General features: G+C 34.4%; 1 protein-coding gene across 2 annotated transcripts in view; it reads left to right on the top strand.

Annotated features, from left to right (window-relative positions):
- The first annotated feature begins 6,791 nt into the window (after positions 1 to 6,791).
- The window catches only part of LOC122055913 (phosphatidylinositol 4-phosphate 5-kinase 9-like), a 32,253-nt gene continuing 21,240 nt past the window's right edge, over positions 6,792 to 17,804 (top strand). Inside the window, exons 1-3 of one of the 2 annotated variants that reach the window (XM_042617602.1) lie at positions 6,792 to 7,059; positions 9,339 to 9,522; positions 15,824 to 17,117. In XM_042617602.1, coding sequence (XP_042473536.1) covers positions 15,877 to 17,117 — 1,241 coding nt within the window. In that variant the 5' untranslated portion in view covers positions 6,792 to 7,059; positions 9,339 to 9,522; positions 15,824 to 15,876. The remainder of the gene's footprint in view (positions 7,060 to 9,338; positions 9,523 to 15,823; positions 17,118 to 17,804) is intronic. The other variant, XM_042617600.1, reaches the window with a different exon arrangement.

The raw sequence follows: 17,804 nt of genomic DNA, 5'->3' as shown, positions 1-17,804 counted from the left end.
GTTCTTTTTATAATTCAATATATCACATCAACGTTATCAAAATTTATTGAAATATTTTTAATAGTTAGAATTTTAAATGAGATTTTTTATGGTCAAATTCAATTTTTAATAGTTAGAACTTTACATGAGATTTTTTATGGTCATATCATCTAGTTACATGATTGCATCTATATTATATCAATTTCAAGATAAAATAACATGTTTAAGTTTATACTATTGCTCCTAAACCAACAATCTTACCCCACTTTTACAATTGTTCAAACTTTTTTTATTTAGTTTTTTCTTTTTTACAAATCTTGCATTGGAGATGTCCTTACGAATATTAACCGTTCACGTGATTTAATGGAGAGAGATCTATTAGAATAAATAGGTGATATCGCTCATCGGTATCAACAACCCTACTATAAATAAATCACGAGAAGTATTTTATTAGAGAGATCTATATTACTATGCAGATATAAATGCCCTCAAATCAACATCATTTTAGTGATGATTTTTAAAAGTCAATACCATTTTCATGCGATATAAACTCTAAAATAAGACATCATTATGGTGATGTATTTTGAAAATTAACATCATAGTGCATTGTTTTTTAAAATACAGTATCACAGTAGTGTAATTTTTTAATTACATACCATAATGATTAACACGAAGGGTAAACTGAGAAACAAATGTACCCTTTAAAAAATCTTAAAATTAGGTGGGACTTTTAAGAATTTCATAATTTTAAGTGCAAATTTTTTTATAAAGAAAGGCGATATTGATTTGCTCATATTGATTTTTAAAAAATTTCATGGACCACTAAGATTAACAAATGCAATGAAGATCAAATCACAATGATTATAATATTATTATGTGATTATTTATTCTACCAAAAGTATCTTTAGTTCTTGTGAATGAGTGCTATGCTAGAGAAAGTGGCACTTAAGCACCAATAGTTGATAAGCATCATGTTCTCCCATGGAGATAAAAGTTAGAGTTGCCTAAAGAGACAAGAATGAGTGATCAATACGATCCATGCAAAATTTAGCTATAGTATTTATTAACTATATTATTATTATTTTTATACATTTATTGGATGCTCGAACAAAAACTAGTTTCATTAGTCGATCTTTGCAACTCAAATATGGAGGAATGAAATATTCTTTTGTTTGTCATTGATTAATTAATGATAAAAGATAAGAAAAGGCAAATGGAATTAACTCTTGAGGGACAGGATTGGATTCCCTTCGCTTTTGAAGACAAAAGTTGATATTAATTGAGGTACAATATAGTAGACAATGTGATGTGGAGAGTATTTCTTTTCTTTTCTTTTTTTAATTAAAAAAATGAATGGTTGATTGGTAGAACATCCACATTGATTTTGTTTTTTTTTGTTTTAAAAAAAATATTTTTAGTACAATACCGAAAATTAAAGAGCGGAGGTTGACCACTTGTTCTAATATTTATCACATGTGATGATTTTATTATATTCATTCTTGTTCGTGGTGTTGGATAAAAAGGAATCATAATTGTCCTAGGGAAGGGAGGGTATGCATCAAATGGATGCAACTCTCTTTTCCTATGCACATGGAATGTTTTTAAATTTGGATCATAGCGATCCGTTCAATCAGTGCACGATGGACGAAGCCAGAAGAAAAGATCGAAGAACTCTTGGTTTTGTTGAAATATTGTTCAATATTTGTTTATTATAATTTAGAAAGTATGATTAAATTATTGGCAATTTAGTTGCCGGATATATAGAGAATATAGTCTGAACACAAATTATAACTAAAATAATTCAAATTAAATTTATTCTTGCGCTATTGGTCTGGATGGATTAAGTAGAGCTGCTAGGAAGTTATTGGCCGACTGCTGAGTACTCCCGAGTGCCTGTTTCTCGAAATGTCGAGTCGGAACACCGAGTTCTAAGTTGAGAAGTTGTGAGTTGAGTCGGTCTAGTCGCTGACTACCGAGCTCACCGAGTGCTCACTCTAGCCGAATTCCCGAGTGTGACGCCGAGTGGACCCGTTGCTCGACTACTGAGTCAGTCGAGTTCGAGTGGGTCGCCGCTATATGTGCGCCGAGTCAGAAGAACGATGCTGAATCGGGAAGTCGAGTGCCCAATTGTCAAGTGTCGCTTGGGCCCGAGTGAGTCACTGTACCTAGTTGGGAAAGTGTTGCTGAGTTAGGAAGTTTGATGTCGAGATCTGCATTTGATGTATTTTCCTCAAAACATATTCATCCTCTCCGATTGTACTTTGAGATTCCATTGGATGTCTGTTTCTTAAAATACAAAGGGAAGACCATGTAAACAATTAAGCACTAATTGGTCGCGGCAAACTTAGTGTGTACCTGAATACTATCACTAAGATTTTATCGAATGAAATGCACGATAGGCAGAAAGAAATTTAGGGGAACGAGGGTGGATTTGCGTTTTCTATCTTTGGCCAAGGTCATGGCCCCTTTATATATAAATGAATGGTTGAGCAATTCGGTCAGTTATAGATTCACCATTAATCAGCTCAGCATCCTTTGCATTCTTAGCAGCAAATAAATGAGTTCATTTAGTAAAATGTTAGTTGATTTGTTTGAGTAAATTTAATCTGACATTCGATGAGTATATATCGTGCTCGTATACGAGTCAACTTTATTCAACCCTTGCAAAGATGCATACGATGAGAAAAAAAAAATCAAAGTCTCTTCCGATTCCATATAAATTAACTATTATATCTTAGAACTCCCAATCGAAAACTAAGGGTGCGTTTGGTTTGAACGTTTTCTATTTTCATTTTTTTTAAAACGCGCGTTTTCTAGAAAACAGAAAATGATTTTTTATCATTCTCTATTTTTCTAAAAAATGTTAACTATTTTTTTTAGAAAACAAACACGAAAAATACAAATCAAACATCATTTTTCAAAAATACGCGTTTTTAAAAAAATAAAAATGAAAAACACACAAATCAAACACACCCTAAAATTCTATCTTTCATCCACCCCTTTTCTCCGTAATATATAGTATTGAGTTCTTTTTGATTTTTTTTTTTAAATGGGAGTTTAGTTTTTGTTTTAGAAAAGTCTATTTCAATTTATTATATTGTTAGATAATAAAGTTGAAAATACTGATTAGATACTTTTAAAATACTATAACTAAGTTGAAAATGATAAAATTATATTCATCAAATGGGACTGTTGAATATTTAATAATTTTATTATATTTTAAAAAGTATTGAAAAATATAATAGTTATTATTTAAAAAATTTTAGTTTAGTTTTTAGAGAAATTTACTTATTTTTATTAACAAAATTAAGAAAACAATAATCATAACATCAATATATAAAATGAATTAGAGTCATATATATCAAAATCAAGTATTCAAACCGGGGACAATAGTATAATATAGCAGAACATCTTCATTCTTCAGGCGTATAAAAATTGAATTTCAAGTTTGGTAAATTAATAGATAAATTTATCTTAATTAGTGTTTGATTTAAGAACTTTAGGTTGACGGCGAACATTTTCTAATTTACATTAATGACCTATGAACATTTTTTATATAATCGGGTTAATCATTTCAAAATTAATCAACATACATTGGACAATCCGGTAATCACTAAAAAAACACCTATTTAGAAAAGTCATTTCAGAATTAATCAGTGTATAGACATGATAACCCAGTGCCAACTTAAAAGAAACTATTTGGAAGTTAAAATTTTAATTTTCAACAAGTCTAATCCTGAAAGTTAAGAGTTTGAAGGTGGAGCGGCAGGCAGAATGCTTTTGAGTTGGTGGTTTGGCAAGGGTCTTGTAGATAAGGTTTGCTTTATTGTATGGGTTGGAGATTGATAGTGTGACAGAGATTGTCAAGGTTGAGGCATGCAGATGTGTTGGTGTCACGATAGATGCTAGATATGATTCTAGGTAGGGCAAATTATTGCTCTAGTAGTTCCTAACCATTTATGATTTGATTTCTAATTATGGTATATTATAAAATTTAGAAGCGCTCCAGTAGTTCCTAAGCATTTATGATTTGATTTTCAATTATGATCCATTATAAAATTTTTCCTCTAGAGAGATGTGTTGGTGCATGGAATATATTCGAATCTAAATTTTAATATTGACAAAAGTTTAAACTTAAACTGTATTGTAATCTAATGATCTGATTAAGTAGGTATGTGACTTAACACATAAAAGTCTTATTAGATCATGTGAATCAGATATTAGGTAATGAAAGTCTAAGGGGACGTTTGGTTAAATGATGAGAATGACTATAAGTATGAGTTTGATAGTAGGATGGAATGATAATAGGAATGGAAATGAAACCCAACAAGTTATATGAGTTTAGTTGATTCCCATAAATCTAGTAATCATTCCCAAAATGTCATTCCTAAATCCACAATCCAAACACTATCTTTTACTATCATTTCATTCCCTCATTCCCAAACCCATCAACCAAACACCCTCTTAGTATATCAAGAAAACTGGATACCAAGTAGAAAAGTCTAAATGAGTCATTGGACAAGATATCTGACAAGATGGATTCAATGAGTCAACAAGAATCGAAAATTGAGAGTCAAAGGAAGACCTGACGAGTCAAGTGATTAGATGTTGAGCAGAGAAAGTCCAAATAAATCTAGAGGACTAGATGTTTGACAAATGATACGTGTAGGTAAAATCATGGAGTGAAGAAGTTCTTCTAAAAGGAACAAATAAGAACAAGTCCTCGTTATAGCAACAACCCTAGGTGACAATCTGACGAAGAGTTCAACTCAGAGTCTGAAGTCGAGATCGAACGGTTGAGGGACTATCTAAACTAGAAATTGCTTTATATACTATAGTCTGTGCTAACTTTGTGTTGTGTAATTAGTGCAACCGAACGGGTTAATCGATAGACCGAATAGTCCAAGCCACTGAATGGTGATTCAGTCGATTGAATGGTGGTTCAGTCGATCGAACTGAGATGACAGTGTATGACCTAACAGCTAAGATGTCCGATCTACTGATGTGGAGTCCGAGGTGGTTAAGGATAAGCCTCAAATGATTGACGCTCAAATGGTAGACATGGGTCCCTAGGGTGTAACGTAAACGGTGGGCGCATGACATCTCTTACATAATGGCCAGGAATCGATTCTCAGGAACTGACGACCTGGGTTTACCCCACCATGCACCCATGACCTGTGTACTTGCATTTACCTCATTCCATATCCGTGGTGTTAGCACTAGGGGGGTCGTTAAGGCAGCAGATCTATTTTTTTTTTTCAAATGGTTGACATGGCAGTTTATGCGGTCAAGGACAAACTTTGCGAGGTAGAGGTGGTCGGGATCAATGTCAAGGTACCAAGGTGACAGCAATGTATTGGTAGAATACAAGTTCGGTTGACCGAACTTGTAGATCAATCGACCAATAGATTAGCTCTAAATTCAGTAATATAGGGGATCAGGCGACTGATTAAGGCATTAGTCGACTAGTAGTATGATATATAAGGCAACTCGACTAGAGGCTTAAATATCAACTTTCATATGATTTCATGCTCTCATCTTGTGTAAATGACACTACATTATTGTACTCCTCTGATAATAAAGCCTTGCTCCAATCTACTTTGTTGGTATACCTTTTATTAAGTCATGTTCCTTCGTGCTTTCAATTCTAAGGGGTGATAAATTTATTACCGCACCCTATAAGAGGTGAATTTTTGCTTTCAAATAATTGTTCAAAAAAAAAAAAGATTTATAGTGATTACTCAATCGTAAGTGATCTAATGGATCATAAGTCTTGGACTAGTAGTCAGAGACGGTAAACCAAGTAAAAAGAAATCATGTATTTGTGCATGTATTTTATTATTTAGCTACGGTTTACTTTTAAAAGAAAAAAAAAGAAAAAATAAAACATAAAGTATTTTAAGGATGATTGTCATTCAATCATATAAAAAATTTAAAATATTGACGGTTAGATGAGAAATTATTTATATTTTTAAATTTATTTTGATAATCGATAAAATTTTTTTTAGAGAAGTGAATGATTCGAATTAATTACTTTTAAAAAATTAGATGGATTATTAAAAAAAATTACTAATTTAGGATGCAACAATAAGACAAGAGTGACACAATGAATGCAAGTATAATTGAAGTGGAACTTAATAATAAAGAAATTAATAGTTTGATTCTCCGTGCCTTTTTTTTTATTCCTCTTTTCCATATCAATTAATTATTTTTTTTCCTTTTACTTAACTTTCTCCGCTCTCTTTCTCTTTACTTTTTGTCCTCCTTTCTCTAATATACTTCACCTGAGTAAAAAAAGTCAAATCGGTAAATATCATGGAATCCAAGAGGAGAAAAATATTTTCATTTTAGACTATCGTTCATATCAGGGACAAATAATAAAATTTAAAATTATTACATTTGAAAATGTGCATTTCTCATATAAATGCTGACGTGGTGGATAACCACGTGGGTCAAGAGAGTAGGAATTCGGTCGGCACTAAAATGTCGGCTCCCATCCCGTTTCCTCGGCCCCACGGCCCCCACCCTCTCATAACGGCTTCCCGAAGGAAGAGAAAGAGTCCAATAAACACAATGGCATTGCCGAAAATAGACATCCCGAACTCCCCCGTAAAAGTCTACCCGCAGACTCAGACAGGTGGCCCCCGCCTTGCTTGGCCACTCACGCCTCGTTGGCTTTCCCACTCGGTGACATGTACCCGACAGCTGTACCCACTCCCTCCCATCGATTGACGTAACGCCATGCACCCGCCCGCCCACCCACTCGATCTAGTCTCTTCTTCTGCTGCTTCTGCTGCTGCTTCTTGTTTTTCTTTATTCTCTTCTCGTCACTCTCACGCGCATTTCGACTTACGGCAAGAAATAGCAGAGAACCGAGCCCTCCCTTCCTCCACAAAAATAGTAGTAGTAGAACGAGTTTACCGACCACAAAAATATCTCTCCCTCTCGTCGGCAAGGAAGTCCCTATTACCGATCAAACACCTTCTACAGCAACTGCCTCCGTCCCCCATCTCGGACGGCAGCAGCGGTGGCCGCGGCTCTTCCCTGCTTCCAGCTCCTCCGGATCGAATCGCTACCTCGGTCAGTAACCTCTCCGGTTCTCGCTTTTCTTCTCTTGTCCTTGTTGCATCTCTCGGATCCATAGCCTTCCTGTTGGGCTCTGTGATCTTAGACTAGAGCGATGCTTAAAGTTTACGCTTCTCATTCCAGCGGGTTCGTTTCTCGATGGATTGGTAATTGAGAAAGAGCTGGGTTTTTGAATCGTCGTTGTTTTTGTCCGTTTGACTAACTGGAGCGGAACCTCTCGTTGCCTTATGTGCGACGTTGGTGGGATTGTTGATTGTTTGGTTATTTGGGTTTTATTCTGGTGGAAACTGGAATTTGGTTCTTACGGATGGCTGCATCCGTTAAAAAGATAGACAGTGGTCCAGTTTGATATTCACCTGCAAAGGTAGGTTAGATTGTAGTGTTCTTTTGGGTGGATTGGCTTTATGCCAGTTTTCTGTACTCGGGGTTCTTTATTTTTTTCTAACATGCAAAATGGTTCCCCACTTCATATTCTCTGTTATTGTTTCTGTTACTGTTTTTTTTTTTTTTTGGTTTTTAATAATTGAATTCCTCTCTGGAGTAAAGACGAATGTTTTTAGGTACATGTACCAAATCTCATTATTAGTTTTATCTAATTTCTTTGCACATATATCAAAATGATTAAAGCGAGTATGAACTGATAATGCTAATTGTTGATTCATCGCCAAAAGGAATCTTCTTCCTATTGATGCTTCAATAACTTCTATATTACATATTTCTTGTATGTTGTATACTGCTATTAATTTAATACGCACCAAGTTATTCACACCAAGCAAGCCAGATTTATTACTGCATTTTTTGTTTTGTTTTGTTTAGGACTTATGTTGAAAAGCTGGATATCTTTTAGCATATGCAATAATCCTGTGAATTTGGACATGGATCAATAGAGTTTTGCTTGCTGGAAAAGTTAGAAATAAAATTGATTATACTGCTAGAAAATAGAACTTATATTTAAGTGAGTTTCAATATACAGTACAATTTTGCGGAAAGTCCATATGCTGCCTGATTATCAAAAAGATGTCAAACTAATGGTATGAAACATGATGACTGTGGTACTTGTAAAAGGCATGGTGCTTCCAGCAAGTAATGTATAATTCTAGCATGTTGGTAAGTTAAGATTTCTTCTGAAAGAGCCTCTGGGATTTCACTTTATGAGATGATGACTATATATTTGGGAGCTATTAGAAAACGATTTCAGATTCATAACATAAATCTAAATTCAGGATCCTTCATATCATATCAACATGATAAACAATAATTTAAGTCATGCCTGAGTCCATAACGACAAACATTTAATCTTGTTGAAGTCTTCTAGATTAATATGTTCCCTTTTGAATTTTATGATGATGGGATGCCAATAAGGGTTACATATGAACTGGGGACCTCAACCTCTATTTATAATCGAAGAGTTATAAACTTGCCATATTTCTAATTTATCCCATCATAAATTAGAAATAAGAAATAGGTTTCTACACAAAATAAAATACATATTTAAACTTAATGCTTCTAACCTAATAAATATAGCTTAATTAGATCACTTTATTGGGTTCCACTTTTAAGATAGACATTTATGAACATATTTAATTAAATATGTTAACTAACATGATTATTTTTCCAACAATCTCTCACTTGGGTTACATATCTTACATTAGAAATGTGTTTATCCCAAAGAGCGCTCATAATTTTGCTTTGCTATCTTGAATCAGATCATCCCGCATAATCTTGTCCATCATCATATCAATATTGGATCGAGGCGGTCTTTGTTGCATCGATCACAACTGAACCTTCAATGAACATGAATATCAGTATAACCAAACGACATATATCAAATATGAATATGTGATCTAAACATATATATTTCTAATTGCTCCTCCCTTTAACTTTAGTGAGATAAAAAATAGAATAGAGTGTACATCAACCAAAAACTTTATTTCCTTAACCAAAGTTCAAAAACAAATAATGAAGGCATACCTTTAACAATTCAGCATTTTAATGTACAAACTCCCGCCGAGCAATGTGCTCCTAAAAGGCTACGGCTGTCAAACCTTTAGTGAGCGAATCTACAATCATTGAGTTGTTCCAATATTCTCTATAACCAACTGACCACTTTGTACCCTTTCTTTAACAAGAAGGAATTTGACGTCATTGTGCTTCTATTTTGATAAGCTCCTATTGTTGTTAGAGAACATACTTGTCGATTTATTGTCACAAAATATCTTTAAGGGTCTTTCAATACCATCCATAATTGGTAGCCCTGTGACAAAATTTCGCAGACATATTTCATGGTTGGATGCCTCATAACATGCTATGTATTTTGTCGCTATGGTGAAAGAGGCTACAAGTGTCCGCTTAACACTTCTCCAAGATATAGCCCTTCCAACAAGTAAGAACACATAGCCTAATGGATCTCCGACTATCTTGGCACCAATGATCTCAAATTGGTTTGATTTCTTATAGGTAAGCATGAAGTCTTTTGTTCTCTGTAAATATTGCATGACTCTTATGGCTGCTACCCAATGATCCATTCCAGGGTTACTCATATATTTGCATAACATCCCAATAATGTATGCAATATTTGGGTGTGTGTAAACTTGAGCATACATTAAATTACCAATAGTTGAAGCATATGATTTTTTTTTTTTTTTTGCCTTTCTTTAGTTTTAAGGTCATTTTTAGGGCACTGTTTTAAACTAAAAAGTCTCCTTTAGCGAGAGCGGTATTTCCTGGTTTGTTGTTTTGCATGCCAAATCTTTTAAGTACCTTTTCGATGGAACTCTTTTGTGACTACCCAAGTGTACCCCGAGAACAATCCCAGTGTATCTGAATTCCTAATACAAAAGGGGCATATCAAAGATCTTTCATCTCAAATTTCTTTGATAGAAATTTCTTGGTTTCAAATAACATAACCTTATCATTGCTAGCAAGCAATATGTCATCGACATACAAAACTAAGGAAATATGTTTACTCCCACTAAAATTGTGACATGCACAATAATCCGCCATATTTACCGCAAAATCAAAAGAGGTTACTACTTGATGGAATTTGGGATACCATTGAAAGGAAGTCTAGTCCATAGATGTATTTCTTAAGTTTGTAAACTATTTTCCTTGCATCTCCAAAGACAAAGTTTTCTGGTTGCATTATATAAATTGTATTATCGGTGTTGCAATTGAGAAACACAATCTTTACATCAATATGATGTAACTCAAGATCAAAATGTGCAACAAGTGCCATAATAGTCCTAAAGGAGTCCTTTGTAAAAAATTGGAGAAAAAATCTCCTTATAATCTATGCTTTCCCTCTGAGTGAAGCCTTTTGTGACAAGATGAACCTTATATCTCTCTACATTACCATTCACACCTTTAGGTAATGAAATGAGGTCCCAAATGCTATTGTCATATATCGACTTAATTTCTTCATTCATGACCTCAATCCGCCTTTGAGAATTCGAACTTTGTATAGCCTGATGGAAGTTGATAGGATCATCCTCTACTAGTCCAATACCATCCTCATGTTCTTGGAGAAATACTATGAAATCATTCAGAATAGCATTTCTCCTTTCTCTCGTGGATCCCCTTAATGACATTACTTCTTGAGTTTGAGGGTGTTGAGTTTGTTCAGTAAGAATAATTTCCTCATTGTGTATTAGGGAGTTCATCATTGTCTTGAAGTTTCATATTTGATTCTTGATCAATGTCTTGTTTGGTGACATGATCAAATGCAATGGTAGGGATTTGAATTAATTCCTCTTCAAGAGCAAATTCTTTATCCTTATCTCTCTCTCCAAACTCAACTTCCTCAAAGAATGTTGCATTTCCCATCTCAAAAAGGGTCTTAGTCGTGAGATCATAAAACTTATATCCTCTTGATCTTTCGGAATATCCAACAAAATAATAGCTAATTGTTTTGGAGTCCAATTTTGCTTTCATTTGATCTATAAGGCCTTGCCTTAGCTGGACATCCCTAAACACGAAAGTGTATGATAATTGGGCTTTTGTTGGTCCAAAGTTCGTATGTCATTTTAGTCATTGGTTTCAAGGGTACTCTATTAAGAATGTACCCTTCAATGCTTCTCCCAAGAGAGAACTCAATGAGGTTGAATGAGAAATCATGCTTTGTGCCATATCCTTTAGTGTTTTGCTTCGTCTCGTAGATACACTATTCATTTTTGGAGAACCCTACATTGTCTACTATGGGACTATACCATGTTCCTCTAGGAATTTAGCAAATGGACCTAGACGTCGTTCATATGTTGTATCATATTTATCATAGTATTCATCTCCATGGTCAAATCTAACAACCTTAATCCTTTTGCAAAGTTGGTTTTCAACTTCAACCTTATAATCTTTGAGCATGTCTAGTGATTGAGACTTCTTGTGAATCAAATAAAGATACCCATAACGAGAGTAATCGTCTATGAATGAAATAAAATATTATTGATCATTCCATGAAGCCATAGGGAATGACTCACAAATATCAATATGAATTAATTCTAAGGCATCCGAAGCTCTGTTTGCATCTAATTGTCTTATGTTTGTTCTTTTCCCTTTGATGCAACTAATACAAACATCAAGATTTGTAAAATCAAGGGAACTGAGAATTACATCACTTACAAGTCTTTCAATTCTTTGTTTAAAAATGTGAATCGCTTATGCCACAAAGATGCGGAATTCTCATAAGTTAATTTTCATTTTAAACCATGTGTACCAACATGTAAATTTCATTAAGATTTTCAAGAGACGATAAAGAACCGCTACCAATGATATTTGAATTTAAAGAAAGACTAAACTTGCAATCGTGGTTTAAAAGAAGGCAGATCCTCTGGTCCAAGGGATGGACTACTTGCAATTGTGGTCGGATCATGGCTGCAATCCGGCCGTAATTTTTTACAATCCCTCTTGGGTTCACCGTCCCCCAGGTTATAGTTTGGGTCGGGGCAGGTGGCCGGAGGCCGTCGACGATGGGCAAGTTGCCAGATAGCTTGGTGCCGAGTGGGGGACGACCTCCATGTGGCCTTCGACCACCAACTTCGACCCAAACTATAACCTAGGGGGGACGATGAACCCAGGGAGGGATCACAACCAATTGCGGCCGGATCACGGCTACGATCTGACCACAATTAAAAGTGGTTCATCCCCTGTTCCACTTTTTTTGGACGAGGGATCTGGGCTCGGTTTAAAATCTTGAGCCATGCTTATCAAGGTTTCGATCTTGGATCGGAACGATACAGTTTCGGTACCATATCATGTCGTACCGATATAGTTTTCAATATTTTTTAAATATAAAATATATTAATTAAAAATAAATCATTTAATCTAAATATTTTAAAATAAAAAATAAATAATCTATTTATATATATATATATATATATAATTAATGGGACAATTTTATTAGGTTCAATTAAGTCTATTTAAGTTATCTCATAGCTAGGAGTTCTGTTTGGTCCTTTTGATCTGGACACGAGCTCTATTCGACTCACATGGCTCGATTAGATCGTAACTTTTATGCACAGTCGACGGTTGAACCTTCTGGTAGTTCAGACTCTGATACCAATTATCAGGACCAAAGAAATTTAGATCTCCATAATGATATGATATTGCCCACTTTGAGCCTACGCCCTTATGGTTTTATTTTTGGATTTTATCCAAAAAGCCTCATACTAATGAAGATATCTTTCCCTTATAAACTTATGATCTTTCCCATGTGTTTTCAATGTGGGACTTTGTTTGCAATCTTACAATCCCAACAAGAAGGTATCATTGAAGTAGAAGCAGTAGTTGTAGCTGTAGCGAAGAAAAAAAGCCATATAAGAATCCATAGAAATAATTGATAAATTTACATGTTGGTACAAAAATATTAATTTGTAAGTTGTACTCTTGATGTTGTAATCGAATATTGATAATAAGTCCTACCAAACAGTCGGTCTATCTTTGGACCGACTAATTGCCCTTATGGAAAACCATAGAATTAGCACATATTAATTACCATAGGTATTTATATTATTCAGCCAAATATTAATCTTCCTTTGGGCCTATTAATATCCGCCATTAATAATATAAACACAATTATCTTAAAATAAATTGATCTACACATGAGAGTTCACTTTGATGACATGTTGCTTCAATCAATCCATTTAAAATATCACACATTTGAACCAATAGTGAATTAATCAATTATTTTTAATCATAATAAAATTTTATACGACATCTCAGCAACACGAAAAACCCAATATATAAATGACCAAGTACAAAAGTGGTGCATCAAAAAATCGAAATTAGGCTCTTAAACGAATTAAACACCATCCATAAATAAGACCATGGGTTAGGAATATTTCCTTTAAAATCCAATTTTAAAAAAAATTCAAAAAAGAAAATAAAATAATAACAAAGAAAACCCTAAGCTTAAAAACCAAGACACGCCATCACCATTGCCACCACCATTAATTAGGGTAGCCTTATGCCGTGAAATCAACTATGGATTGGTGGATTGCACCTTATTCCGGCAGCTCTAAACCCTAATTAAGTGGAAGTTTGAAATTATGAAATTCAAAATCATGAATTTCTTCTGCCTTCGATTAAACCAAACAACAAAGCATCTGAATAATTTTTTTCCTAATTTAGATTTTAAAAATGCATAAATCCAAAATCAGATCTGAAAATATACTTTAATCAAAATACTCAGGGTTTATGAAAACATAGATCTAAATTCATAAACAACTATAGATCTGAATAGATTGATATGGACACATACCACTTGTTAGAAAACGATTCCAGATTTAAAACATAAATCTAAATTCAGGATTCTCCATATCATATTAACATGATAAATAATAATTTAAATCATACTTGAGTTCATAACAATGTATGTTTAATCTTGTTGAAGTCTTCGAGATCAATATGTTCCCTTTTTTTTAGTTGGCACCTGGTGTCCAGCTTATGCCGACTAATCTTGGGGCTCTACGGAAGTTTCCCACTAGTCAGTAAAGGAAGCGCTCACAATGGACGACCTATCAATCTAATGTTCTTAGGTCAACCGTCCATTAAGGGAAATTCAACCGTTAATTCGCAAAAGATGAGATTCGATCCTTAGATTCATGAGACTTGAGAAGGCGTTGTGCCGCTGCACCTTGAAGACAATGCTTCCTTTTGAATTTTACGAGGATGGGATGTCAATACAATTAGGGTTACACATGATCTTGGGACCTCAACCCCTATTTATAATCGAAGAGTTATAAACTTTTGATATTTCTAATTTAGCCCATCATAAATTAGAAATAAAAAAATAGATCTCTACACAAAATAAAATCCATATTTAAATTTAATGCTTTGAACATAATAAATATAACTTAATTAGATCACTTAATTGGGTTCCACTTTAAAGATGGCCATTTATAAAGACATTTAATTAAATATGTTAGCCCACACAATTATATTTCCAACAAGATCTTGATATGACTATTAAGTTGGAAATTTGGGGTAATCAATATTTATGTTCACCTAATACCATGAGCTAGTAAAGAATGCCAAATTTCCCATCATTGTGAAAGGTTGTGGCAGGACCCTGCCGCGGCGGCGCTTTGCTCATCTGTCTATGCAGACTAAAATAAATGACATAAAAGACACACTAATTGTTAGTATAGGTTGTTAAATCAGCTGATTAGGGCCAATCATCTACTTTCTCTTTCAGAGTGAGTAGTCAGAGTATATATGCTATTTTCAAGCACAGTGATGAGTGCAAAAGGTAAGTTAGGAAAAGAGAAAAAAATGATAAATTAAAAATGTAATGTGTAAAGAATGAAGGTGTGCATATGGAGTGTGGAATGCTTAACAGTATTATTGCTAGGTAATAAAGTGAGTAGGGAATATGAACCTGGTGCATTTGGATAGTATTTAATCTTGTGGGTCAAGTAGGTTTTAAAAGCTTTTGAAAGGTTCTTTGACTATATTAAAATTGTAAGGGCATTTTGTATCAGATGGTAAATCTATGGGCAAAATAAAAATGTATGCCTCTTAGAAATATAACAAAAATTAGTAACTATATAATAAGAGCAAAATCAATTTAAAAGAATAATATTGTTTTGTATCCCTTCGATAAAAGGGTCATTTGTAAATTATAACCCATGACTATGTGGTATTACAATCGGATGGATCTCTGGTGATGGATCCTTTAGGCGTTGATTATCTTGGTGTCATAGATTAAGCATCGAAGAATGTCAGAACCTGATGTCCTACAAGACTGCATCTTTTATGCATGTTGTGGCATGTTTCACACAGTCCTTGCATATCCAAGAGATCAAGGAGGCAAGATCTCATATGCTAAAATCTGCGTAAAGCTTGTAAGCAATATAGAATAGATGTAACGTATGAAATTCTTTCACAAGTTCAAACTTGGGCTCTTACCTTAATGGCCACGTCCTACCCAAAATTGAACCTAGACTATAAATCTTGTCAAAGTCCCTACATTAGGCTTAACTTGTCCAAATCCATACAGGTTGATAATGTTTTTAAACATGTCCACCAAAGACTCTTTCCAATGATCAGTTCTGGTTGGACAAAAGGTATAGATATTTGATATGCACAGCAGCAAGTATTCTATATATTTTACAGCTATAGCACATAAGAAATGACATATTCAAGATTACATTTTTCTTTATTAATTCTCACTTTAAAATTGTACAGGATGTTTCTCTTTTCTGGAGATTCAGAAGATTAAGATAACATGCTAAATTTTTTTTCTTCTTTGTCTCTATTGTTGCAGTTGAACATTTGCAGATTTCTTTTTGAAGGATTAGTTTGCCTATAAGTTATTGCATGTCACTCCCTGGGGATCATATTCATGATGTGGAGGCAATTTCTTTCAGCCATGGACCTTTATCGGTGATTGACACTGGTTCCATCAGTAACAGAGAACTCTCAGTCAACTTAGTGAATGGACAGGATACTTTTGCTGCCAGTTCATACATAAACTTTAGAGTGACTGAAGTTATACTTCTCAATGGAGACAAGTATATGGGGACATTGTTGGGTAACATGCCAGAAGGATCTGGGAAGTACATTTGGTCAGATGGTTGTATGTACGAAGGTGAATGGAGAAGAGGGATGAGGCATGGGCATGGGAAAATGACATGGGCTTCAGAAGCTATTTATGAGGGAGAATTTTTTAGTGGATACATGCACGGGAATGGGACCTATATTGGTTCAGACAATTTGACCTACAAGGGGAGATGGAAATTGAATCTCAAGCATGGACTTGGTTATCAAACATTTCCTAATGGTGATGTCTTTGAAGGATCATGGATCCAGGGAGTGATAGAAGGCCATGGTAAGTATGTTTGGGCCAATGAAAACGTCTATATTGGCAATATGAAAGGTGGAACAATCTCAGATAAGGGAACTCTTACTTGGAAAAATGGTGACACTTATGAAGGAAGCTGGTTCAATGGAATGATGCACGGATTTGGAGTCTATACGTGGGTAGATGGGGGCTGCTATATTGGAACATGGACAAGAGGTTTAAAGGATGGAAAAGGGTCCTTTTACCCAAAAGGAAGCAAAATTCCTGTTCGACAAGGGCTTTACCTTAATGCTTTGAGAAAGCGAGGGATTTTACCTGATTTCAAGAGACAAAACCATGGATCACGTATCCTTCATGCTTCATCTGTTGACATGGGCAATATGAAGGTTGGTGAAACTCAAGAACCAGGTAGACACCTTATAAATTTTGAGCAGTCTCGTATCAAACACGTGTCATTAGAAAGGCGTTGGAGTCTTGAGGTTGCTATAGAAAAAGTTATTGGACATGATATGGCGCTAGAATCTGTTATGGAAAATGATGAAAAAGCGGCTGATACAAATATTCCAATCCTTGAAAGGGAGTACATGCAAGGAGTTTTGATCAGTGAAGTTGTAATCAACAACAACTTTTTAGGGTCACCTAGAAAAATAAAAAAACATCAAAAGAAACTTATGAAAGACATAAAAAGGCCAGGAGAAGCGATAATAAAGGGTCATAGGAGTTATGACTTGATGCTCAGTCTTCAGCTTGGTATTAGGTAAAGCTTTCTATGGTCTAGATGTGTGAAATTTTGTTTTATATCTCAATTAAGCTAATAGTTCTTTCATTACTACTTTTCTTAAGGTATTAGTCTTTCTAGTTTGTGTTGTCAAGTGCATGTTTTTTTTTGTTGATCTCTGCCTTGGTGTGGGTTCTGCCATTGTTTACTGGCATTTTACTGCCAACAGTTCATTTTCTTATAAAGTTATTTCTTATTTGAGTAGCCACAATGATAATTATTTTCAAAATTGTTGAAGATCCGTGGTATACACTGATTTACATTGTTATCTCTGCAATTTCATTTTTGCACCCTTGTTTGAGCTTGCAAAGAGTACAAAAGGCCAAAAAGCTGAACCTCTAGCGTCTAGATTCTAGGACAGGATATGCATTGTAAATTGTTTCTTTTGCATAGCAGTCATGACTAAAAGCTTGTTTACTTAATAACCAACTATACTTCAATTCTGGATTAAACAATTGTAGTTAATTAGCTAAAACCAATTTCCTTCTTACATTGAATGAATATTAATCAAAGCTTGCAAATCTGTAAGTAAATCTCTGGTAAAACTAACTAGTATTATTTCACTTATTAAACATTTTGAAGTAGAATGACTCAATGTGTTTATCAAATCTATTCTAAATATTAAAAGTCTTGAAGATGAGCTGTTGTATTTTTCTAATACCCAAA

The sequence above is a fragment of the Zingiber officinale genome, chromosome 3B (genome assembly GCF_018446385.1).
Source record: "Zingiber officinale cultivar Zhangliang chromosome 3B, Zo_v1.1, whole genome shotgun sequence".
NCBI classification, from domain to species: domain Eukaryota; kingdom Viridiplantae; phylum Streptophyta; class Magnoliopsida; order Zingiberales; family Zingiberaceae; genus Zingiber; species Zingiber officinale.
The sequence above is the reverse complement of the archived record's forward strand: the minus strand, read 5'-3'. Positions and strand labels throughout refer to the sequence as shown.